Source organism: Pongo abelii, chromosome 4 (assembly GCF_028885655.2).
Source record: "Pongo abelii isolate AG06213 chromosome 4, NHGRI_mPonAbe1-v2.0_pri, whole genome shotgun sequence".
Taxonomy (NCBI): Eukaryota; Metazoa; Chordata; class Mammalia; order Primates; family Hominidae; genus Pongo; species Pongo abelii.
Window position 1 is genome coordinate 163,428,492 of NC_071989.2, and position 25,462 is coordinate 163,453,953.

The 25,462-nt window shown below is 48.2% G+C and overlaps 1 protein-coding gene across 7 annotated transcripts in view; it reads left to right on the top strand.

Moving 5' to 3' along the window:
- Positions 1 to 25,462, top strand: part of LARP1 (La ribonucleoprotein 1, translational regulator) — a 134,537-nt gene that overhangs the window by 55,004 nt on the left and 54,071 nt on the right. For 2 of the 7 annotated variants that reach the window (XM_024247731.3, XM_054556123.2), the window contains exon 1: positions 17,511 to 18,328. The exons of 4 other annotated variants lie outside the window; for them this stretch is intronic. In XM_024247731.3, the coding sequence (XP_024103499.1) occupies positions 17,893 to 18,328 (436 nt within the window). In that variant the 5' untranslated portion in view covers positions 17,511 to 17,892. Of the gene's footprint in view, positions 1 to 17,510; positions 18,329 to 25,462 lie in introns of those variants that run through there. One more of the 7 variants, XM_054556122.2, reaches the window with a different exon arrangement.

The window sequence follows — 25,462 nt, forward strand, 5'->3', positions numbered from 1 at the left end:
CTTTTTTTTTTTTTTTTTTTTTTTTTTTGAGATGGAGTCTTGCTTCGTCACCCAGGCTGGAGTGCAGCGGCGAGATCTCGGCTCACTGCAACCTCCGCCTGCTGGGTTCAAGCAATTCTCCTGTCTGAGTCTCCCGAGTAGCTGGGACTACAGGCACATGCCACCACACCAGCTAATTTTTTTGTATTTTTAGTAGAGACGGGGTTTCACCTTGTTGGTCTGACTGGTCTCAAACTCCTAATTTGAAGGACAGTGATTAGTTCTGTAATGCTGCAGCAGGTCAACCCTTGGTACTTGCTTTCTCCTCAAAACTCTTCCCCAAGCTTCTGCCAAGTCTCTCTCTCTCTTTGATCTCCTCTGATATTCCCGGTTCCCCGCCCCTGCCCCTCCTTGTGAATGAGCTGTCCTCATTGTTCCAGCTTTCCAGCTCTGCTCTAACCGCCCCTCCTCAGCCCTCCCCTTCATAGTCCTTGAACATTCCCCTTGCTTCACTCACACTGCTGGGTCTGGAGAACTCTCAGATCTTGTCTTCATCTCTGGGCCCTCAGTTAACCTCCTCCAGGAACCTAAGGGACAATGGGAGGCCCCTTAGGTTCTGTGGGCCTCCCTAAGACAAACAGAATGGGTCAGAAGCACAGCACAGACACATCTAAGTCACACGCCCTCAGCTCCACGATCTGATGGACACAGACACAGTAGGTAAACCATGCGTGTGTGGAATACTGGATGCTGCCATTCCCATAGCAGGCTTGGATCCCAGAGGTGCATCTCACCACACTGAATATCACATTATTGTAGAGCTAGCTGTACATTCATTTTCTCACAACCTGAGCCCTGCATGCCAGCCAACATCTTAATCTGGACCCTCAGAAGAAACAGCAAAGCCAGGTGCGATGGCTCATGCCTGTGACTTTGGGAGGCTGAGAGGTGGGTGGATCGCCTGAGGTCAGGAGTTCGAGACCAGCCTGGCCAACATGGCGAAACCTTGTCTCTACTAAAAACACAAAATTTAGCCAGGTTTGGCGGCACATGCCTGTAATCCCAGCTACTCTGGAGGCTGAGGCAGGAAAATCGCTTGAACCTGAGAGGAGGATGTTGCAGTGAGCTGAGATCGGGCCACCGCACTCCAGACTGGGGGACAGAGTGAGACTCCGTCTCAAAAAAAAAAGAAGAAACAACAGGCTGTTACCGCAATGCCCATAGACTGCTGGCTCCAATATGATGACTTTCTGAGGGCTTTTCTTGAGGCTTTAGACCATACATTATTTTTCATCCAAAATGCTGACCCCCTTATGAGATAGGACACAGATGTACCATTTTACCATTTAAAAAAATGGAGTTAGCTGGGCATAGTGGCTCATGCCTATAATCCCAGCACTTTGGGACGCTGAGGCGGGAAGATTTCTTGAGCCCAGGAGGTCAAGGATACAGTAAGCTATGATCGTGCCACTGCACTCCAGCCTGGACAAGAAAGAAAGACTCTATCTTAGAAAACTGAAACATAAAACAAAACAAAAATAATAAATTTAAAATAAAAAATTGAGCTAAATTTACAACAATATACTGGACAGTTTTTGTTTGTTTGTTTGTTTGTTTGTTTGAGACAGAGTCTTGCTCTGTCACCCAGGCTGGAGTGCAGTGGTGCAATCTGTGTTCACTGCAACCTCTGCCTCCCGGGTTCAAGCAATTCTTCTGCCTCAGCCTCCCAAGTAGCTGGGACTACAGGCACCCGCCAACATGCCTGGGTAATTTTTTGTATTTTTAGTAGAGACAGGGTTTCACCTGTTAGCCAGGATGGTCTCGATCTCCCAACCTTGTGATCTGCCTGTCTCGGCCTCCCAAAGTGCTGGGATTACAGGCGTGAGCCACCTCACCTGGCCGTAAAAGAAGATTCTAAAGGGATTTGCTTCAAATTCACAGCAAGTACCAAAAGCACATGATCTGCCAAGTAGGTTGAGTTTAGCTATTTTTGTTGTGTGGAAGCTGACTTGCCTTGCTAAAAGCAGTAAGGGCTTCTCCAACAAAATGAGATTAATTCCTCACATTTATGTAGTATTTTTCACTTTTCAAAGCCTTCTTTTCTTGTCCATCACTCATTTGATCTACACATTGGTTCTATGAAGACATTAAATTTTTTTTTGTAGACACAGGTTTTGCTATGTTGACCAGGCTGATCTCACAATCCTGGCCTCAAGTAATCCTCCTACCTCAGCCTCTCAAAGTGCTGGAATTACAGGCATGAGCCACCATACCCAGCTACGTTGGCTGAATGACAGGAAGCAGGACAGGAAATATTTTTTCTCTTTATTCAGATGAGGATTCTAAGACTCGGAAGGACAAAGTGAATGTTCTCACAGTCAACAGTGAGCCACCCCTCTGAATTTCCAGCCCTGAGTTTGGGCCGGGATCCACTGTCTCCTTCGCAAACAAACCATTCCAGAGAACCTGAGTCTAAGAGGTTTTAAAACCAACAGCAAGCAAGGTGTAGTGGCTCATGCCCGTAATCCCAGCACTTCAGGAGGCTGAGGCAGGAGGATAGCTTGAGGCCAGGAGTTGGAGACCAGACCAGGCAACATAGTGAGAACTTGTCTCTAAAAATGCCAAACCCGCCCTGGCCCTGAGAAAAAACACACCACACACACAAACATAAAAAAAAAAAAAAAAAAATAGCCGGGCGCTGTGGCTCATGCCTGTAATCCCAGCACCTTGGGAGGCCGAGGCAGGGGGATCACCTGAGGTCGGGGGTTCGAGACCAGCCTGACCAACACAGAGGAACCCCATCTCTACTAAAAAAATACAAAATAAGCCAGGCGTGGTGGCATATGCCTGTAATCCCAGCTACTAGGGAGGCTGAGGCAGGAGAATCGCTTGAACCTGGGAGGTGGAGGTTGCGATGAGCCAAGATCGTGCCATTGCACTCCAGCCTGGGCAACAAGAGCGAAACTGTGTCTCAAAAAAAAAAAAAAAATTAAATTACCACCACCAACACTCAGTAGGTGGCAGTTAACAGTAATCTACGTTTATTGCTCTCCCACTATCAATTAACAGTTTGTAATTCTCCCAACAGCCTAATGAGGATTCTCCCTGTTTTACACTAGAGGAAGCAGAGACACAGAGAGGTTTTATGGCTTGCTCAAGCTCACACAGCAAGTCCGCTGCAGAGCTGGAATTCCACCCAGGCAGCCTGGCTGGAAGCCCAGGTCTTTCACCCCTATGCTACACTGCCTTGCGTTACACCATGCTGCTGATTAAAGAACTTTCTAAACAAAGCCATTCATTGGTGAGATGAGCAGCTCTGAAAGGCACTGAGGGCCCCTATTCTGAGCACTTCAAGTGGAATCATGGTGGAGGCATCTTTAGAAGACAGTTAGGTTTAAGGCAAAGGACTGGGCCAAGCACCCCTTTTAATCCAGAAGTGAGGGGATTTGATGAAATCTCTTGCAGATTCTAGCCTTTCAGGTCAGGACAGTGATAAGTCCTCCTTGCCCCTGGGCTTCCAGATCGAAAATGTTTTCCCAGCCTGCCCACCATCCTCTCCTCAGGGGCACTGGGATCAAGCGAGCTGGGAGAACAGGTGGCTGTGCATGGATCATCCTGGAAATCTGACAGCACAGTCCCCAGTCCAGGGACTGGGGAAGAGGAACAGCAGAATACTAAATTACAGGGTGTTTGCTGCTTGATTAAATCAGTGTACTCTGTGCAGTGCTGTGGAGATGCAACACGCCGGGCTCACTCCTGGGCTTGAGGCCCAGATGTTAGTCACAGAGCTGCAGTCAGAGCTCCAAGGGCTCTCAGTAACACCTCTTTTAACCGTTCATTTCACTCATAGGCCTACAGAGGCCCAGAGAGGGGAAGCAGCTTGTCAGAAGCCACGCAGCATTCTTTCAACACATACTGAGTGCCTACTGAGGGATACTAAAGGTGATTAAAATAGCCACATGCTCCAGTGTCATGGAGCTTGCACGTTAGTGGAGGCAATGGGCAAAAAGCAGATAAACACACGAAATCAGAGGTTGTGATCTGTGCTATGGAGAACATGGAGTATTTCAACCAGGCTGATCAAGGGTGGTCCCTCTGAGAAGGGGCCATTTAAGCTGAGGCTTGAAGGATGCAAAGTATCGGGTGTTTGTGTGTGGGTGGGGGGAGTGGGAATGCAGTGGGAACACTATGCCCTAGGGGCCCGCAGGCTGGGATGTGTTTCCATGTGTTTGTCGGGCTGGCACAGAGCAAGGCCAGGTGCAAGAAACGGAGGGAAAATCTGGAGGTAAATGGGTTCTGGAGTATAGAGGGTATGTGGGCCAAAGTGAGAGGTCTAGAGTTTATTCTTGTAATAGGCAGTTATGGAGGGTTGTTTGTTTGTTTGTTTGTTTTTAAGAGAGTGGCAGACATACTGTAACATTTCCTGCTTTTCCTAAATGAGGGACTCCTAGGAGGTTTACAAAAAACACACCAGGCAATGATACCTATGCAAAATGAGCCCAGCCCAGCTTTTCCTTGTCTTTATCTGGAGTCTCTGTGCATTTTATCCACATTAGGTAATTAGGCCATTCATGTTCCTTCTAATGAACCTAGAGATATGTCTCAAATAGACCTAAAGATCCAAGTACTGTGGAAATTGGCCAACCTCTCTGATCCATGCCTGTTGTTGGGACAGGCAGTTAGGCAGCCCCATCAACTTGCCACAGCCTTTCTGCACCTCACTCCTGTGATCATTCTTTTTTCCATAGAGGTAGGAAATGTTAGAAACTATCAAGATGGCTAGAATTGGGGCCTGGGCACAAGACAAGGCTGGGCAACATGACGAAACCCTTTCTCTACAAAAAATAAAAAAAGTGGCTGGGCATGGTGGCTCACACCTGTAATCCCAGCACATTGGGAGGCCAAGGCAGGTGGATCACTTGAGGCCAGGGGTTCGAGACCAGCCTGGCCAACATGGCGAAACCCCGTCTCTATTAAAAATAAAATTAGTCAGGCATGGTGGCACATGCCTGTAATCCCAGGTATTCAGGAGGCTGAGGCATGAAAATCTCTTGAACCTGGGAGGCGGAGTTTGCAGTGAGCCATGATCATGCCACTGCACTGTTGTTGTGACAGAGCAAGACCCTGTCTCAAAAAAAATGTATATATACAAAAAATTAGCTGGGTGAGGTGACTTGCACCTGTAGTTCCAGCTATTCGGGAGTCTGAGGTGAGATAATTGCTTGAGTCAAGGAAGTTGAGGCTGCAGTGAGCCATGATCATGCCACTGTACTCCAGCCTGGGCAACAGAGTCAGACCCTGTCTCAAAAAAAAAAAAAAAAAGAAAGAAAAAAAAGAAAAAAGAAAAAAATAGTTTCTAGGATGGGAAGAAACCTCCAGAACATTAGGCTTTTTTAGAAATAGGAGAATTGAGGTCCAAACAAGAAAAGGAACTTTTCTTGGTCCCATAGGAAGTAGCAATAGAGCCAGAACTGGAAAGCAGCCCTTTTCCTACATGTCACTGCCTGCTACTGCCCCAGCAGAAAGGGAAGCAGTGTGACAAACCTGAGCCAATATTTCTTGTTCCACGTCACATGAGTTTGGAGAATGCTGCAAATCATTACACCTTTCTTAGAGATTGACTATGAATGTTAAAGTCTTGGAGATGACCTACAGCCAAACACTCATTTAACATTGCTTAACCCAGTGTTTCCAGAATGATTTGATGATGGACTACATCTTGGCGTATATTAATTCATATTCTGGGAAACACTCCTTGAGAAGTCCCACCCTTAGCAAAAAAATCCGCTATCCACAGCCCCTGGTTCATAATGGTGTAATAAATGCTAGTTATTGTCATTATCATTATTACTTTTGTTATTAACCGCAAGGGCTATAGTTTATTATTCTTATTTATTTATTTTTTTGAAATGGAATTTTGCTCTTGTTGCCCAGGCTGGAGTGCAATGGCACAATCTCAGCTCACTGCAACCTCCGCCTCCCGGGTTCAAGCGATTCTCCTGCCTCAGCCTCCCGAGTAGCTGGGATTACAGGTGCCCACCACCATGCCCAGCTAATTTTTGTATTTTTAGTAGAGATGGGGTTTCACCAGATTGTCCAGGCTGGTCTCGAACTCATGACCTCAGGTGATCCACCCGCTTTGGCCTCCCAAAGTGCTGGGATTACAGGAGTGAGCCACTGCTTCTGGCCTATAGTTTGTTTGTTTGTTTGTTTGTTTAGAGACAGAGTCTCGCTCTGTTGCCCAGGCTGGAGTATAGTGGCACGATCTGGACTTACTGCAACCTCTGCCTCCCGGGTTCAAGCGATTCTCCTGCCTCAGCCTTCCAAGTAGCTGGGATTACAGACACCCGCCACCACACTCAGTTAATATTTGTATTTTTAATAGAGATAGGGTTTCACCATGTTGGCCAGGCTGGTCTCCAACTCCCCACCTCAAGTGAATCGCCTGTCTTGGCCTCCCAAAGTGCTGGGATTACAAGCGTGGGCCACCACACCTAGCCAGGGCTATAGTGTATACTTTGGCTCAAGTGATTTCAGCTTTCTTCAAGTGCCTTGCACAGTGCTGAGTCCTCAGAGATGATGGCACAGACCAATTAATCAACAAACAATGACAATTTGTATTGACTCTGGATCTCCTGGGTCACATGGCCTCAACCGAGATAAAGGGCAGCTCATTCATTTTCTGTCCTCTACCAAAGGAAAGGCCTGGGGGAAGCCTTGGCAGGGGAGGATCATAAACATATGCGAAGGTCACCAAATGCTAAAACAATCTGCCCTATCTCCTGCCCTCCTTTTTAATCTCAGCAAATCCTACTTCCCAGTTTTAAGTCCTAATTGAAGTCCAGGTACCTCCAGGAAGGCTTCCCTGACTACCTCATTCCTCCCACTCTCACCTATGACACTCTCTGCCTCTCCTTTAGTCTCCTGAACTTGTCTGTACCATATATTAATGACTGGTATGGCATTAGTTTGTGCAGGTATCTAAATGAGGGTAGTGTGCTGGGAGTAACACCAGAGGAGGGGTGGGGCCTGAGGCTCACTAGTGTTTGCTGGGCTCATCTAATCACATTTAAATTCAATTTAAAAAATACTGTGTGGACCAAACAAAATGTGTCTGTGGGTTGAAATTGGCTAGAGGACTGACAGGTTGCAACAGCTGGAATATTATCTGCAGAGGAAAGGGCATTGGATATGCAATTTTTTTTTTTTTTTTTTTGAGACAGAGTCTCGCTCTGTCGCCAGACTGGAGTGCAGTGGCACCATCTCGGCTCACTGCAACTTCCGCCTCCTGGGTTCAAGCGATCTTCCTGCCTCAGCCTCTCGCATAGCTGGGACTACAGGTGGCATGCCACCACACCCAGCTAATTTCTGTATTTTTAATAGAGACATGGTTTCACCATGTTAGCCAGGATGGTCTTGATCTCTTGACCTCGTGATCCGCCCACCTTGGCCTCCCAAAGTGCTGGGATTACAGGCATGAGCCACTGCACCTGGCCTTTTAGATATGCAATCTTTAGAAGCCCTGGAGTTTCCACCAACTAGCAGTATGACTTCAGAGAAAACACCTCATCTTTCTGAGCCTCAGTGTCCTCATCTTTAAAATGGGGTGACACTTGTTCTACCTTCTTTGTGGGATTTGAAGAATGCTTCTCCTGACTCTATGCCAGTGACCACTACCCCCTTTATGATAATAGCAAACATTTATTCAGTACTCACTATATATCAAGCACTGTTCTAAGTACTTTGGGTGTATTAATTCAATCCCTACAATAATCCTCAGGGGTAGGTGCTATTATCATCCCCATTTTACACACAAGAAAACCGAGGCAGAGAGACACAAAGGAATTTGCCCAAGGTTACAGAGCTGGTAAGTGGCAGAGCTGAGACTATTGAACACTTTCACAAATATTGGCTCATTTAATCCTCTCAAAGACATAATGAATTTTACCCAGCAATTCCCTTTCTGACATTTTACAGATGGAGACACTGAAACCCAGAGAAAGAAAGTGACTTGCCTGAGGTCATGCAGCTAGGAAGTGGGCAAAGCTGGGCCTAAACCCAACTGTTTTTTTTTTTTTTTTCTTGAGACGAAGTCTCACTCTGTTGCCAGGCTGGAGTGCAATGGTGCGATTTCAGCTCACTGCAACCTCCAAATCCCTGGTTCAAGCGATTCTCCTGCCTTAGCCTTCCGAGTACCTGAGATTACAGGCACGTGCCACCACGCCCAGTTAATTTTTGTATTTTTAGTAGAGACAGGGTTTCACCATGTTGGCTGGCCAGGATAGTCTCAATCTCCTGACCTCGTGATCTACCCGCCTTGGCCTCCCAAAGTGCTGGGATTACAGGCGTGAGCCACCGCACCCAGCCTAAACCCAACTCTTTTGACATCAAACCCTTTCCCCTTTTTTCTGTGCTACATGTGAAGGACAGACAAATAGTCTGTGAAGAGAACAATGTGCTAGTGTAGGGAGTTTTGTTCCCAGTGGGAGGGACCATGTCTTGCCCCTTATTGTTTCCACACTAGTCTCTAGGGCTGGGCCCTTTTGTCTTGGAGCTTGGCTCCTGTGTTTGACTGAGCGACGGTTCTTTTGGCCAGTCTCACCATGTGACTAGTTATGGTCATGTCGCCAAGAAATTTCCTTTTGCCCCCATTTTGGCTTCTGATTTCCACTTGTCTCCATGAATTTGGATGTTTCTTGACCATGGAATGCTTAAACATGGTTACCTGAGTTTGTCCAACTGTGTAGTTTTTGCATTTTCTATGAATGCTATCTGTGTCTCTTGTGATGTGGTGTCACGATCTAGAATGGGAGGGGTGAGACCTGGGTTCTGATCTTGATTCTGCTGCCCTGGCACCCTGGAGCAAGTCACTTAACTTCTATAGGCCTCAGTTCTTCAGCTGCCAACCAAAGACAATCATGTCTATCCTCTCTCCATGAAAGCCCTTTGGAAAATGCAGGGTGATCCAAATAGAAAGTGGGTCACTGGCTGGGCACTGTGGCTCATGCCTGTAAGCCCAGCACTTTGGGAAGCCAAGGCATGAGGATCACTCAAGGCCAGGAGTTCAAGTCCACCCTGGACAAAATAGAGTGTCTCTACTAAAAAACTGAAATTAAAAAATGCGCTGGATGCGGTGGCTCATACCTGTAACCCCAGCACTTTGGGAAGCTGTGGTGGGCAGATCACTTGAGGTCAGGAGGTCGAGACCAGCCTGACCAACATGGTGAAACCCCGTCTCTACTAAAAATACAAAAATTAGCCAGGCATTTGGGCGCCTGTAATCTCATCTGCTCGGGAGGCTGAGGCAGAGAATTGTTTGAACCTGGGAGGCGGAGGTTGCAGTGAGCTGAGATCGTGCCACTGCACTCCAGCCTGGGCGACAGGGCGAGACTCCGTCTCAAAACAAACAAACAGAAAAACCAAACATTAGCTGGGTGAGGTGGCGGGCACCTGCAATCCCAGCTACTTGGGAGGCTAAAGCAGGAGAATCATTTGAACACGGGAGACAGAGGTTGCAGTGAGTTGACATGGTGCCATTGTACTCTAGCCTGGGTGACAGAGCGAGACTCTGTCTCAAAAAAAAAAGAAAAGAAAAAAGAAAAAAGGCTGCAGTGGATCACCTGAGGTCAGGAGTTGGAGACCAGCCTGGCCAACATGGCGAAACCCCGTCTCTACTAAAAATACAAAAATTAGGCCAGGTGCGGTGGCTCATGCCTGTAATCCCAGCACTTTGGGAGGCTGAGGTGGGTGGATCACCTGAGGTCGGGAGTTGGAGACCAGCCTGACCAACATGGCGAAACCCCATCTCTACTAAAAATATAAAATTAGCCGGATGTGGTGGCGGGCACCTGTAATTCGGGAGGCTGAGGCAGGAGAATCGCTTGAACCTGGGAGGTGGAGGTTGCGGCGGTGAGCCGAGATTGTGCCATTGCACTCCAGCCTGGGCAACAAAAGTGAAACTCCGTCTCAAAAAAAGCAGAAATTAGCCAGGCATGGTAATGCATGCCTGTAATCCCAGCTACTTGGGAGGCTGAGGCAGGAGAATCGCTTGAACCAGGGAGGCGGAGACTGCAGTGAGCCGAGATTGTGCCACTGCACTCCAGCCTGGGCGACAGAGCAAGACTCCATCTCAAAAAAAAAAAAAAAAGACACAGTGTCTCCCTTTGTCACCCAGGTTGGAGTGCAATGGCATGATCAATAGCTCACTGCAACCTCAAACTCCTGGGCTCAAGCCATCCTTCTGTCTCAGTCTTACACTACAGGTATGCGGCACCACAGCCAGCTAATTTCATTTTTATTTTTCTTAAAGATGGGGTCTTAGTTTATTGGCCACGCTTGTCCTGAACTCCTGGCCTCAAGGGATTCTCCTTCCTTGGCCTCCCAAAGTGCTGTGATTATAGTTGTGAGCCACTGTGCTCAGCCTAAAAAAATTTTCCAGTTTGCTAAAGTTAGCCTATTTTATTTGTATATTATATTTTATCATTTACAAAAGATGTATATAGAAATAGAATTTAGCACTTGGCCCTTGACAGTGTTGCTCTGGTTGCCACAACATTGATGCAATCAGAAGTGATCCTGTATTCACTCATTTGTTCCTTTGTTCAGAAAAGACTGAGGGCTTGTTCTGTTTAAGGTACCATTAATAAGTACTCCAAGGAACACTAAGATGAATAAGGTATAATCCCTGCCTTATGGTTACTTATGAATAAGGCATTCTCATAAGTAACCATAACTGAGTAGAGAAAATGAAAAATATATGTTTTAGGAAAACTGCCACTAGGAGATAAGAGTTCAGAGAAATCTACTTTAACTATGGAGATTAAATAAGATTTTGTGAAGAAGTTGACATTTGGTGCTGAGCCTTGAAGGACAAGTAGAATTCAGGACAAGTGGAAGTGGAAAGGCATTATCGGTAATAATAAAAGTAATAAAAGGGAATATTACTTAGCATATACTCTGCTGTAAATGTCATTGTGCTATTATATACATCTCACTTAAGGCTCACTGAAGCTCTATGAGATAAGTAGAATTATCATCTCCAATTTACAGATGGGGAAACTGAGGCTTAGAGAGAAGTTAAATATTTTCCTAAAGTCACAAGATAGTTGAGCCAGGATTCACAGTCATGACCTCACTATTAATAGCTATGTTATATGAATGGAGGCAGGAAAACATGGGGCCCACAGGGGTTTACATGGGAAACTTCTGGGAAGTAGGGAACATGTCTGTTTTGCTCACTTTTCTATGTCTAGGGCCTAGCAGTATCTGGTGCATTGCAGATGCTCAATACATATTTACTGAGTTAAAGAAGAAGTGATTGGTCCACTGTTGCTGGAGTGTAGGGTGTGTGCTGGAAGGCAGTAGGACAGGAAGGTTAGTTAGGGTCAGGCTGTGCTGGGTGTGAATGTGGAGATTCAAAGCAGAGGCAGGGCCTGAGTCCATCATAGAGCCAGAGAGCTGACACAGGCAAGTGTGGCAGACTGGATCACAGTGGGAGTACAGTTAGTGAGGAAGCCCATCACGGGGCAACTTGGGAAGTACAAAACTCCAGGGAGGGTAGTGGGGATGGGAGAAGAGGCTGCATAGGTAGAACTGATGAGAAGAGGCTGGGATGGTGCTTGTTTCTGACTCAGAGGGGTGAGTGTGTTAAAAGTTATTTATCAGACCTTCTTCAATGCAAACCGTCCTCCTCCTTGACCACCGCTCTTCCTCTGAGCCTCCTTTCTCATCTGTAAAGTGGGGATAGTCATGGAAAAGGATTGGCCTAGGGGTTAAACGAGGAATTATGGAAACAGTCAGTCCCCACCCCACCTCCTCCTTGTATGTTAGCTATTGCCATTTACATCTCCTTCACAAGAGGAGATCCTGGCTGAGCCTCTTCCCAAGAACTGAAATAATTACGTGACGTGTGCCAGAAGGCCCAAGAGTCTTCAGGGTCTTGAAAAACACTCCTCAGCTGGCACTGTTTTTTTGGCCAAGGCCCCTCCCTTTGCTAACCCCACTCACTTTGTGTCTGTATAAGAGTCTTCATACCCAAGGGGCCCCATAGCAGAAGTAAGTGATTAGCATGTGCTCTTCCAGGAACACAAGGCTCTTTGGAAAACCAAATTCAAGGAGGAATAAAACTAGCACATATCCAGGCATATTAAATTTTCCTTCATAATAAGCACAGATAACTCAAGGAACCATTCCTCCTTCCTTTACCTATTCACTGCTCCCCCTCCAATAGAATAAAATTTCATGTAAACTTCATATTTTCTTCCTGCCTATAAGCCAGATGGGCAGGTATGCTTCCTGTTTCATGGATGGAAGGCTCAGGAGGCTGCCCAAAGTCATTCAGCAAACTCAGAGATGGGACCCAGGTTATAAACCAATTCTCCCAGCTCTCTAGTCTCTCATACAGCCTGCTGTGTCTCTCTTTAGGAAGTTGTCAGCACAAGGAGCAAACAAGCACATAATTAATTACAAATAGGTTTTTGTTTTGTTTCGTTTTGTTTTTGAGACAGGGTCTCACTCTGTTCCCCAGGCTGGGGTGCAGTGGCGCAATCATGGCTCACTGCAGTCTCAACTTCCCACTCTCAGGTGATCTTCCCACCTCAACCTCCCCAGCAGCTGGGACTACAGGTGTGTGCCACCATGCCTGGATAATGCTTTGTTTTATTTTGTAGAGATGGTGTTTTGTCATGTTGCCTAGACTGATCTTGAACTCCTGGGCTCAAGAGATCCACATGCCTCGGCCTCCCAAAGTGTTGGGATTACAGGTGTGAGCCACCACGCCCAGCCCAAATAGGTATTTGGACCCATTTTATTAATTTGGTGGGTTTTATTTTTTGAGACAAGGTCTGGTCTCACTTTGTTGCCCAGGCTAGGGTGCAGTGATGCAATCACAGCTCACTGCAGCCTCCACCTCCTAGGCTCAAGCAATCCTTCCACCTCAGCCTCCTGAGTAGCTGGGACTACAGGAATGTGCCACCACATCTGGCTAATTTATTTATTTATTTATTTGTAGAGACAGGGTCTCACTATGTTGCCCAGGTGGATCTCAAATTCCCGGGCTCAAGCAGTTCTCCCACCTCCGCCTCCCAAAGTGCTGGGATTACAGGTGTGAGCCACAGCACCTGGCCTAGTGTTTAAGCACATGATGTGTTTAAACTCTAGGCACAAGTTAGCCTGATCCTTATCACTTTCTGCCTAAAGCATATTTTGTCTCTTTTTTTGGCCTCTCTTTTTTTTTTTTGGCCACAGGTTAAATATTGCTCAATTATTTGGTTCCTCTAATTAGAGTTTACCCTTTAGAAAGATATGATTCAACTTGTTTGGTATCTTCCTGAGGCCTAAGTATTTGAGGGATTCTCCATAAATACTTATGGATATGGCAATGGAGGGAAGAGAGGTAGGCTGTACAGAGTGGTGCAGTAGTAAGAATAAGGCCTGGCGATATAGAACACCCTGAAAAACCCCACTCTGATAGTTAGCTGCTGCCTATGATGCTGAGTACCCACCTTACTTTCTTTTCTGAATTTCAATTGCCTTCCTTTATAATTTGAAGACAATAACCATTCCGGGACCTAGCCTGTAGTGCCTGGCACATAGTAGGGACTCAGTAGACATTTAAGGAAATAATAACTATCCCACTGGGTTATTATGAGGATTAAATGAGATAATGAATGTCAAGTATTTCCCATAGAACCTAGCGTATACTAGTTACTTAATAAAAGTAGCTACTCCTGACTATTTGGTCATTACTAGTATAGTAGTCCCCTCTTATCTGTGGTTTTGCTTCCTGATGTTTCAGTTACCTGTGGTCAACTGTGGTCAGAAAATATTACATACAATAAGATGTTTTGAGAGAGAAAGAGCACAGTCACATAAATTTTATTACAGTCTGTTATAATTGTTCTATTATTTATTGTTGTTTATCTCTTACTGTGCCTAATTTATATATTAAACTTTATTATAGGTAAGTGTATATAGGAAAAACAGTATATATAGAGTTTGGTACTATTTGGGGTTTCAGGTATGTACTGGGATAAGGGAGGATGACTGTATTTAGAAATATATGCATATAAAATACCATAGTTGGTTAGGAATCAAAAAAACCTGAATTCAAATCCCAATTCCATCATTTTTTTATTAAAACTTAAAAAAAATAGAGATAGGGTCTTACTGTGTTGTCCGGGCTGGTCTCTAACTCCTAGGTTCAAGTGATCCTCCTGCTTTGGCCTTTCAAAGTGTTGGGATTACAGGTGTGAGTCACTGTGCCCAGCCCCAGTTTCATTATTTTAATGTAGAAAAAGCTACTGGATTTAGGATAAAGAGATTCAGGTATGAGACCTGGCTCTGTCTGGCTCTGCTGTGAGACTTTGGATAAGGAAATTTACTTTTCTTTTCTTTTTCTTTTCTTTTCTTTTTTTGAGATGGAGTTTTGCTCTGTCACCTAGGCTGGAGTGCAGTGGGGTGATCTCGGCTTACTGCAACCTCCGCCTCCTGGGTTCAAGCAATTTTCGTGCCTCAGCCTCCTGAGTAGCTTGGATTACAGGTGTGCGCCACCATGCCCAGCTAATTTTTGTATTTTTAGTAGAGACAGTGTTTCGCCATGTTGGCCAGCCTGGTCTCGAACTCATGACCTTAGGTGATCTGCCTGCCTCAGCCTTCCAAAGTACCGGGATTACAGGTTTGAGCCACCGTGCCCGGCCTTGAACTTCACTTTTCTGAACTTTGGTTTCTTCATCTGCAAAACAAGGAGAATGAGTAATCATTATGATTCCTTTTTCCAGTTCTAACAGCTTCTAAGCATAAGATGTTATCTCGGCCGGGCATGGTGGCTAACGCTTGTAATCCCAGCACTTTGGAAGGCTGAGGTGGGCAGATCACCTGAGGTCAGGAGTTTGAGACCAGCCTGGCCATTATGACGAAACCCTGTCGCTACTAAAAATACAAAAATTAGCCGGGCGTAGCGGCAGGTGCCTGTAATTCCAGCTACTCAGGAGGCTGAGGCAGGAGAATTGCTTGAACCTAGGAGGCGGAGGTTGCAGTGAGCTGAGATCCCGCCACTGCACTCCAGCCTGGGCAGCAGAGTAAGAGTCAAAAAATAAAAAAGATGTTGTTTCACACAGGTCTCTTACTTTCTCTGGCCCTAGTTTGCCTCTCTCTGGGGCAGAGCAGGCCCAGGGTAGGCAGATCTCAGTACCCCTCCACCCTCTACACAGCAGGGCCTGGCCATGCTTGTTCAACCCTGTTTCTGACTGCTGAGTAGCATGAATGAGTTTCTTGTCCACACAGTGCCCTCGTACCCTCACGAGTTCTCAGGGGTCGGGGGAGGGTACTTCTCTACCTCCAATTACAAAAAGAACAACTAACAATAATAATTATGTCCCCTATTAACAAAGTTTAGAGAGGGTCTAGAGTGAATAATCTCTTCAGGGATTACTTATCAATAAATTTGTAAAAATAAAGCTGTGCATGGTGGCACGTGCCTGTGGTCCTAGCTACTTCGAAGGCTGAGGTAGGAGGATGGCTTGAGCCCAGGAGTTTGAGGCTGCAGTGAGCCATGATCACATCACTGCACTCCAGCCTGGGTGACAGACCTCATCTCTTCAAATAAATAAATAATGCATTTCAGTGGCAATGTGCAATAATTTACCTTCTGATTAAGAGTACATGTAATGAACTTAGTAGATTCCTGGTTTAATTCATTGAGTAACATTACCTTCCTTGGTAGCTCTTTTGAAGTACTGGCTTGTCTATAAAATTTACACAGCACCTTGACTAACATTGTCTCACTTGACCCTTCACACGAGCTCAGAGGGTGGAAGCAAGACAGGCATTATTTACCCCCATTTTTCCACCAGGAGAGGGGTCCAGGGAAGTGCGGCTAGCTGGCCAAGGCTTGGAGGCTGAATAACCCAAGAGTTGGAATTAGATATGGCATTACCTGGCTATCCCTACCAGTACTTCTCCCCCATACTGGTTACAACAATCCTACAGCTCAGCTTTGCTGGCTGGGGCAGTTCCAAGAGGCTTTTCATTCAGTCTTCTCCTAGATCCAGCAGGTCGTGTGCTCTAATTCTTGTTTTGGAGATGGCCAACATTCCAGGCTGTTATGTTATGTGAGCACGTGGGATCACAGCCAGTCAGAAGCCAGGACTTCTCCAAGTGAAGTCATAAGCACCAAAGGGATCTTGCTAGACACGCAGATTTCTAGGTCCAGTCCCAGACCGAGCCTGATTCCTAATACTTTGGCATCTGCGTTCAAAGAAGTCTTCCCTTATCACCCAAACAAAAGTAGCTCATCTAGTCTAACTGATTACCACAGTTTAACTATTGTCTTCATAGATACTAGACAATAATTTGTTTATCACTTGTTTATTGTCTCTTTCCCCACCTTAGAATAAATTCCATGAGGATAGGGACTTTGTTAGCCTGGTTTATACCAAACCCGTTTCCTAGAACCCTGCAAGGCCCCCACAGTACGAGGTCAGTAAGTATTGAATGAATGTACACTGAAGTTTGAAACTGCTGTCATACACTGCTCCTTCATTTTACAATAGAGAAACTGAGGCCCACGAAGCTGGAAGTCACTGCTGCAGAGATGGTAAGGGGGCAGGGCCAGGATAAAATCTCAGATCTCAGTCCAATCCAGGGACGGTTCAACTCCGCCCAAAGCAATTCTTTAGGAAAAAACGACATCCACTTGAAAGAAAAGACATTTCTTGCCCATAAATACAAGGTTTCGCGGCGGGGAGAAGGGCCTGGCCTGGGTGAGGGCTTTGGTAATTCCGTTCCCACTTCCTAGGCGCCCGCTGCCCGCAAGGGCTAAGGACTCGCCTTCCAGGCCCGGAGTCGAACCCATCTCCGCGTAGTGTCGAGGCCAGGCCCGGAGGCGGCGAGGCGCGGAGCACAACCCACTGAGGTGCGGACGGCTCACCCAACCAAGGTCACCCGGGCGGGGACCGAAGGGGCCAGGCCCACCGGGCACAGGGGAGGGGGCGGCGTTGGCGCGTCCTCGGGGCGGATGAGGGTCCTCCCTTCGGCCTCCTAGAAGTCAGGAATGACACTAATGGCTCCTTCCCCTGAATCTGACACCCAGCCTAAAGAGCACGAGCAGGCCCGGCAGGCCGCGTGGCCCGGTCCCATGTGCTCCACCTGAGGCCGCTCTCACGCGCTGGCCCTTTAAGATACCTCCCCTCCTCGCCCAGCCTTCTCTCCTATCCCCCTCAGCGCCCCCACCGACAACTCCTGAATTGCATCAGGCACGTGCTCGCCCCCGTCCGGTCTGAGCGTCCCTACCCCCAGCCCGGGAGGTGCTCTGAGGAATCGGAGACAAGGGGCGGGGCGAGGGGCAGGACCGCGAAGCCGTGCGCGCGCGCTCCCGCCGCCTCCTGCCCACCCGTCGCCCAGGGCCCGGCCGGCGGGCGCGCCCCCGCTGCGCCGTCCCCTCCCTTCGCCCGCCGCGTCGTGAGGCGCGCGCCCGCCCGCCGCCCGCCGCGGATCGCGTGGTCTGCTCGGCTCGCCGCGCCTCTCCCCCGTCCGTCCATATTGCTGCAGCCCCCGAGCCGGGAAGCCCGGGCCGCCCCGGGGGCGGGGGGGAGGGAGGGACGGGACTAGAAGCCTGCCGAGCTCGGGGTGGGGGCGTCTTGCGAGGAACGGGCGGGGGGGGACGCACGCCTAGGAGGCCTGGACCGCAGAGTGGGGGGCCTTCCTCCCCCCCCGCCCCGCTAGTGGGCCTCGGATTTACGGCGGCTGCATCTAACTGGGAGGGGGCCGCACCTCGCGTGAACCCCGACCCTTCTCCGCAGGGACTGGGGCCCAGCGCCCCGGAGGAAGGCGTCGCGGGCGCTCTGCTAGCCAAGTTCGAGGCGGGGGAGGCAGCCTCGGGCGCGCCCGGCTTCTCCGGGGGGGGCGGGCGCGCAGATGGCCACTCAGGTGGAGCCGCTGCTGCCTGGGGGCGCCCCGCTCTTGCAGGCCGAAGAGCACGGGGGGCTGGTGAGGAAGAAGCCGCCGCCGGCGCCCGAGGGCAAGGGCGAGCCCGGGGCGAACGACGTCCGCGGGGGGGAGCCGGACGGCGGCGCTCGGAGACCCCGGCCGCCTTGCGCCAAGCCGCACAAGGAGGGCACCGGGCAGCAGGAGCGCGAGAGCCCGCGGCCGCTGCAGCTGCCCGGCGCCGAAGGCCCGGCCATCAGCGACGGGGAGGAGGGCGGCGGCGAGCCAGGCGCTGGCGGAGGAGCTGCTGGAGCCGCGGGCGCGGGGCGCCGGGACTTCGTGGAAGCTCCCCCGCCCAAGGTGAACCCGTGGACTAAGAACGCATTGCCGCCGGTTCTGACCACCGTGAACGGACAGTCCCCCCCAGGTGGGTCTCCCTCCTTGCCCTCCTGGGTCCGGGGGCCTCTTCCGGGGACATGGGAGTCCCCTCCCCCAGCACCTCCAGGGCCCCGGGGTCTGCTACCGGTCATGGTGACTCGGGACTTTTTAAAATTGCCTCCTGGTTGATCCTGGTCGTCGCGCCCTCCCCCCACCGCACACTCAGGGACCTGCCCCTTCCCGAGGGCCCGGCCTCCGGGAGGCTACGGCCACCGCCTGGGCCGCAGCGGTTAGTGGGCAACGGTGTGGTCCGGGCCTACCTCGTTGGCAGAGGGTAGGCGCTGGTTTCAGTGAAACGATCCCCACCGCATGCTGCTGTAAGAGACGGTTTCTGGTTTGAACCTTCCTCAGGAAGCCCCTCTTCCCACCCCGCCCGGCGCTCCCCGTTTTGGTAGCGTTGCGAGCGTCCCCATGTTGTAAATGTTTAATGAGTATATGTCACGGGCAACCCAGTGCCCGGCGCGAGAGTACATGCCGGCCGCACGGATTCGGAGATTAAAAGTTAACAAGTTTTGTTCTCAGGGAGATGAAATTGGGCGGTAGAATCGCCATTTGGAGACGGGTTGAGGGGTCAGTTGTGGGGAGGAGAAACCCATCGTGTTACCGAATTCGGTGGTTTCCCTCCCCGATCCCGGGCACCTTCCGCCTTAAGAAGGAGCCCGACGGCGAGTGTGCTGGGGGAGCCAGTTAGGAGGTTGGCGGAAAATGTGAGGCGGGTGAGGGGCCTGCGGCGACTTGAGGGGCGTGTGGCGGCGGGGGAGGGAGTGGCCGGCCTGGGCGGGCGGGTGACAGTTGGGCGCCATGCGCCGCGCCGGCGGCCCGCGGGCCGCTCGGCCTCGGCGTTCGGCGCGGGCCGCGGCGCTGGGGGTGGCAGGCGGGTGCGGGCCCGCGGCGCGGCCCGAGTGTGCGTGTGCGCGGCGCGGGTGTGTGCGCGTCCCCCCTTCCCGGCATTCCTCTGCAGCCGGGACAACGTGGTGCCTCCCCGCGCGGGGAGCGGCATGTGACTGCCGACCGGCGCTCCGCGAGTCCTCCTTCTCCCTCCTAAGCGTTTTGGTCCTTTTGGACCGTGCCCCTTTCCGGGGGGAGGTAAGGGTTGCAGGAAATCCCAGCAGAGCCGTGTCAGCGTGGGGAGAGAGGCGGTGCAGAATATGGAGTCTGCTCTTGTAATGCCTTTGCCGAGAATAGATCGTCGGCTTGGGTGGGGGGGGGGGGGCGCCCACTCTCTTCTCTCGGCCGGCGTATAGGGCAGGTCTCCATTCTTTGGTTTTGGGTCCGTTTGTGGTGGGTCGGTTTTAAAATTGTCTTGTAGTTAGAATGATGGCCTCTGGTCGTAGCCCTGGTGCTTTTAAAAAACTCCTCTTCTGCCGTAGCTGGTTCCGGCTAACTGGTTTAAACCATCAAAAATAAAGGGGGAGCTTAATGTCTTCACCGTCAAAGGAGTAGAAGTACTGCTAGTCCCAGGGAAGCCAGAATAGCCAGTCCTGAAAACAGCATGTTGCAATTTTTATTTCTTTTCAGGTTGCTTCATTTGGAGGAGGGGACATTTGGGGTTTACTAACAGTCCTTCATACTGTGTTCTCTTCCTTCTTCCCTCCTCCCCTTCCCCCCTCCTCCCCTTCTCCCCTTCCCCTTCCAGAGCCCTCTTATGCAAAAGACAGTGCTGAAACCTCCGTTTTCTTTCAATCTCTCCTATCCACCCACAGAGTGAGGGAAAACAACTTTAAAACACTCTTTGGTCCTTCTCCCCTCTTTAAACTCAAAAGGGTATAATCATCCCCGGGAGAGAGCACTCCTTTTAAATGGGGCTACTCATCCTGGCTGCTGCTTGGCTAATGGTGAACCTGCCTTGTGGGTTTTAAATCAGCCATGACATCAGGTGGTATTGGGTGCCTGAGCTGGCATTTTGTGTAAGTCCAGGAGCCCTTGATAGTGTGCGTCACTGGGGTTATTGATCGTGGGAAGAAGACAGCTTGGCTGGCATCTCACCTTTTCCTCTGAGTGGAGAAGCTGACTTGCTTTAAGTGCCCAAAGCAAAATTCTGAGTAAGGGTAGATTTGCTCTGTTATTGTTTTTTGGAATCTTAAGGCAAGAAGAGTGTCTACTCGTTGGTTTAGAACCTTTGGAATAGGTTTTGACAGCCTGACTCAATTTAATCCAGTAGCTTCTCTCTCTAAGCCTGTTGTTAGGGCTTGTGTGCATTTTGAGACAGAATTCTATGGTTGGGTTGTCAGTCTGGTAAGGCTAGATGGTGACCCTTTCTCTGGAGCCTACATGGATATCTGAAGTGCTTTTCCAGCCCTGGTTTTATTTACAGCTTCAACAAATTTAAACGTGACACTAGTGGAGTGGCTGTGTGGTCTTGGGAATTTTTGTGTTCTGTGATGCACATGTTTTTGGGAGTCTACAGAAATGAGTACCTCATAAGCAAACTAAAAGCTTTCCAAAGCTTGCTGTAAATGCCTATTTTTAGCCTTACTTTTGGCTCAAATGTTGGTGTTTTAGTTCTTTAAGGGACACATGCAGTAGCTAGTAATAAAATATGTTTCATGATATCTCTTCTTTCTTGTGGGGTTCTGTATTCTGGTTTAAGCATCCAAGTCTTACATTTGTAGTTTTAAGTCTTGGGATTTGCATTTTGGTTTTTTAGATCTCCCTCCCCAGAGTATTTTTAAATGTTTAAAATATTTGCCTTATCCTAGCCATACCCCTTTTAAGTGTAAGATCCAAGACGTCTAAGTTAAGAGATTATAGCGAATGTTCTGGGGTCAAACTGAGTGGGTTCAAATGCCACCTCTACCACTTGTTAGCTGTGCCTCCTTGGGCAAGTTATTTAACCATTCTATGCCTCACCTTCTTAATTTGTGTAATAGGTATTTATGATTCACCTGCCTCATGGAGGTATTACGAGCATTCATTGTTATGATAAGTGTATTTAGCCCAGTGCCTGGCAGGTAGACGTTGTTACTTACTCTGGGTCTTGGTGGGACTTTTCCCTGGGTCTCTGGTTTTCTCTACCTGTAATATGATGGGGTTGGTGAATGCAGATCTTTCCTTTTCTTGTGTTATATCAGTACTCCGTGAAATGTATGGGATCTGTCTCCTTAAAACTTGACTTTTGCTTATCTACAGACATGAAGGGCATGGGATGGATAATTTAAAGGTTGCTGACTCTTAAGAATTAGCTATTTTTTGCTTTGGAATGTGGTGAGATGAATTTTTAAAAAATAAGTTTTAACTCTTTAGTTTGCCTTTTGTAAAGATTTTCTTTGGGGGGAGTTGCACGTGTGCTCTCAGGGATATGAGGAAAAGCCAGCCTAACTGGACTGAAAGTTTGCTGTGTCTGGTGCACGTGTAGTGCCATGAGACTTGAGAGTACAGATAGTCCCCAACTTATGATGGTTCAATTTATGATTTTTTGACTTTATGTTGATGGGAAAGTGATACACATTTATTGGAAACTGTACTTCAGGTACCCATACAACCATGGTTTTTCACTTTCAGTACAGTATTCAATAAATAATTACATGAGACATTCAATGCTTAAAATAGGCTTTATGTTAGATGCTTTGGCCATCTGTAGCCTAATGTAAGTGTTCTGAGTGCATTTAAGATAGGCTAGGCTAAGTTTTTTTTTTTTTTTTTTTTTTTTTTTTTGAGACAGTCTTGCTCTGTCGCCCAGATTGGAGTGCAGTGGTGTGATCTTGGCCCACTGCAACCTCCACCTCCCGGGTTCAAGCGATTCTCCTGCCTCAGCCTCGAGAGTAGCTGGGATTACAGGCATGTGCCACCATGCCCGGCTAATTTTGTATTTTTAGTAGAACGGGGTTTCTCCATGTTGGTCAGGCTGGTCTCAAACTCCCGACCTCAGGTGAGCCACCGCGCCCGGCCCTAGGAGCTACTTCTGATCGTGCTCATGACCAGCAATGTGGACACCGGCAAACGCTTTGCTTTCTCTGTGACTCTGTTTCTTCGTCTGTAAAATTAAGGTATTAGACTAGGTCTAAATGTCTTAAAAGTTTTCTAGTATCAAAAATTTTTTTCTAAAACTCCCTCCCCACAAAAGAAAGAAACCAAAGTAGAGCTTTTTATATATGTAGCTTTGTATTTGCATTATGATTAGGAATCCAGGCTCTCTGGAGGCTGGAGAAACTCTTCCGGCTTCAGGAGCCTAAGTCGATGGCTTGGGGGTGATAGCAGCCAGACATTATGTGCCTTACAGTGTCTGAAAGCACACAGCACTGCCTGAAAATTTCCTCCACCAAATAAAAACTGAACCTAAATCTAACAGAACCATAGATCTAACTGCCAGTTTATAGGGGAATGAGGCTACAGGAACAGACTAATTAGCCATGAGGTAGGCAGTTATTCAGTTTCTAAATGTGAGAAATTCTACAAGACACACTGTTTCCAATAAATAAATGGCATTTTTTAAAGGGGAGAACTGTTACAGATGAAGAAAGTTGAGACATCAGTCGTGCATTGTTGTGGATCTTGTTTGGATCTTGATTCTTGACCAAATGTCCAAAGACATTTTGATGACAACTGAGGAAAATTGACTAAGTTAAGAAATTATTTTGTCAGAGATGATAATGGTATTATGATTGTTTTTAACTGTGTAACTGGATATATTGTGCACCCCCACCTAAGAACTGTTAGGTTAGTCTATTACATAAGACTTAAGGCTTTTTCCTATTGTGCACTTGATCTTAGCCAAAAGGCCAAGAAGCAGTATAGTGTGAATTCACTTTCTCTTCTTCTAAGGAAAGGTCACAATTAGGACACCCTTTGAAGGGGAGAGTGGGAGGCAGCTTTCACTGGGAGCCTTCAGCTGGCCTGGCCCCTTTCCTTCTGCACAGGTAGTTTGAGTTTCATACTAACCCGGAAGTGAGTGCCTGCCAGGTAGGGGAAGGTTTTTAGGAGGTGGTTTTTGTCCCTTTGGGAGGTAGAGGGTAGTCACAAGCCTTCTTGAACTCTGAACCTCCTGAGGGGCAGGGTCTTTCTGCTGACCCACCCACTGTCTATAGTGGGACCTGAACTGGAGTAAGCAATCTAACAGCTGTTACTGAGCACCCATTCCCTTTTCTGGGAGGTGGGCAGGGTGGGAGGAGGAGGAGGAGGAGGAGGAGCCGGCCTGAAACTACAAAAACCTCTTTAAAATGGAGAGCTTGGCAGATGGGAGTGCCCCTGTTTGCAAAACCCAAGACAGCTCAAAGGGAGTAATTAGGGTGTTGGGGCCACTGGAGGTTCAGCAGGTGCCTCAGTCCAGACTCACAAACCTCCCTGGCTGGTCCAGAGTGATCTAAGGGAGTGGCCAGGAGAGAGGATGGCCTTACCTTGCCTGGGATTCAAGAAAGGAAGTAAGTTTTGACTTCACTGGTGAAAACATGGGAAACAGCACATCAATGTGAAGCGAGAAGGTGATGGGATTTAAATTAGAACATGGGCAGGGTACTTCTCTCTGCTCTCACTTTGTAACCTTAGATTGTTCGTCTAACCTTTTTTCCTTATTCACAGAATGGGGCTAATCCCGCTGCTGAGGTTGTTTAGAGGGTCAAATTGCTGTTGAGCATGGGGCAGCACAGTTCATGAATTGGAAAAGTCCTGCTGGGCGCGGTGGTTCACACCTGTAATCCTAGCACTTTGAGAGGCTGAGGCGGGCGGATCATGAGGTCAGGAGTTGAAGACCAGTCTGGCCAGCATAGTGAAACCTCATCTCTACTAAAAATACAAAAAAATTAGCCAGGCATGGCGGCGTGTGCCTGTAGTCCCAGCCACTCAGGAGGCTGAGGCAGGAGAATTGCTTGAACCGGGGAGGCGGAGGTTGCAGTGAGCTGGGATCGTGCCACTGCACTCCAGCCTGGGTGACAGAGCAAGACTCCATCTCAAAAACAAAACAAAACAAACAAAAAACCTCCTACACAGAGGTAAGATGTAAGTTTTTTTTATTTCAGAAGATTGCATTCCAAAGCCAGATATTGGTAATTACTCACTCACTCTGAGGGTTTATCTGTGCCTTTCCTCAACTGAGTGGATAATCAGGAGTTAGCTGAATTTTCAAGAAGGGCTATTTGTGATCGTTACCAGGGGCAAGTGGCCAACTTCCCATGGCTAATAGCCTGGGATGTCTTCCTGAAGGATTTTCCCAGAATCAAGGACAGTCTTAGTGTGGCACCTTTTTTTTCTTGGCTGAACCTTTAGACTGGCAAAGCCCTAGGTGTGGGGAGGGGAGGATTGTGGGTCTTCATAGATGAATTTTGTAAAGCCAGCTTGGTAGATCTGTCATATATGGCGTGGGACTTCTCCATCTCAGTTTGATATGCTGTTAGTAAACCTAGATGAATCCTCCATGACAGGCCTTGTTTACAGGCCACTTTGTAATTACTCTCCAAACTAGTGGTAACCACCTTACTCTCAAGACACATTCCGGTCACTCAAAGTTGCCTTTTCCCTTTGCCTTAGAATGGAGTTGCAAGCTTCTCAGAGGAAATTAAGTCCCACAGTAGCCAGGAGCCATCTAGATAAATGATCTGATAGAGATAAGGCTCTGTATGGTTTTTGCTCTGCTTTTCACTTAATTTATTTAAGCTCTTGATAATTCAGAGATAAGTATATATATAAGTAGTATAATAGTCACCATTTACTGAGTGTCTCACCTGCCTGTTCTAGCCCAAGTGATCTGCTAAGCAGATGCTTTTTTTTTTTTTTTTTTTGAGAAAGAGTTTCTCTCGTTGCCTAGGCTGGAGTGCAATGCGCAATCTCACCTCACCGCAACCTATGCCTCCTGGGTTCAAGCAATTCTCCTGCCTCAGCCTCCCAAGTAGCTGGGATGACAGCCATGTACCACCACGCCTGGCTAATTTTTTGTAGTTTTACTAGAGATGGGGTTTTTCCATGTTGGTCAGGCTGGTATCGAACTCCTGACCTCAGGTGAACTGCCCACCTCGGCCTCCCAAAGTGCTGGGATTACAGGTGTTAGCCACCGTGCCTGGCCCAGCAGATGCTCTTTTTATTCCCACTTCACAGATGAGGAAAGTGAGACTCAGGAGACGTTAAGCAACTCTGTCCTTCTGATTGCTCAGACTAAAGACCTTAAGATCATCCTTGCCACCTCTGTTTTTTTTCT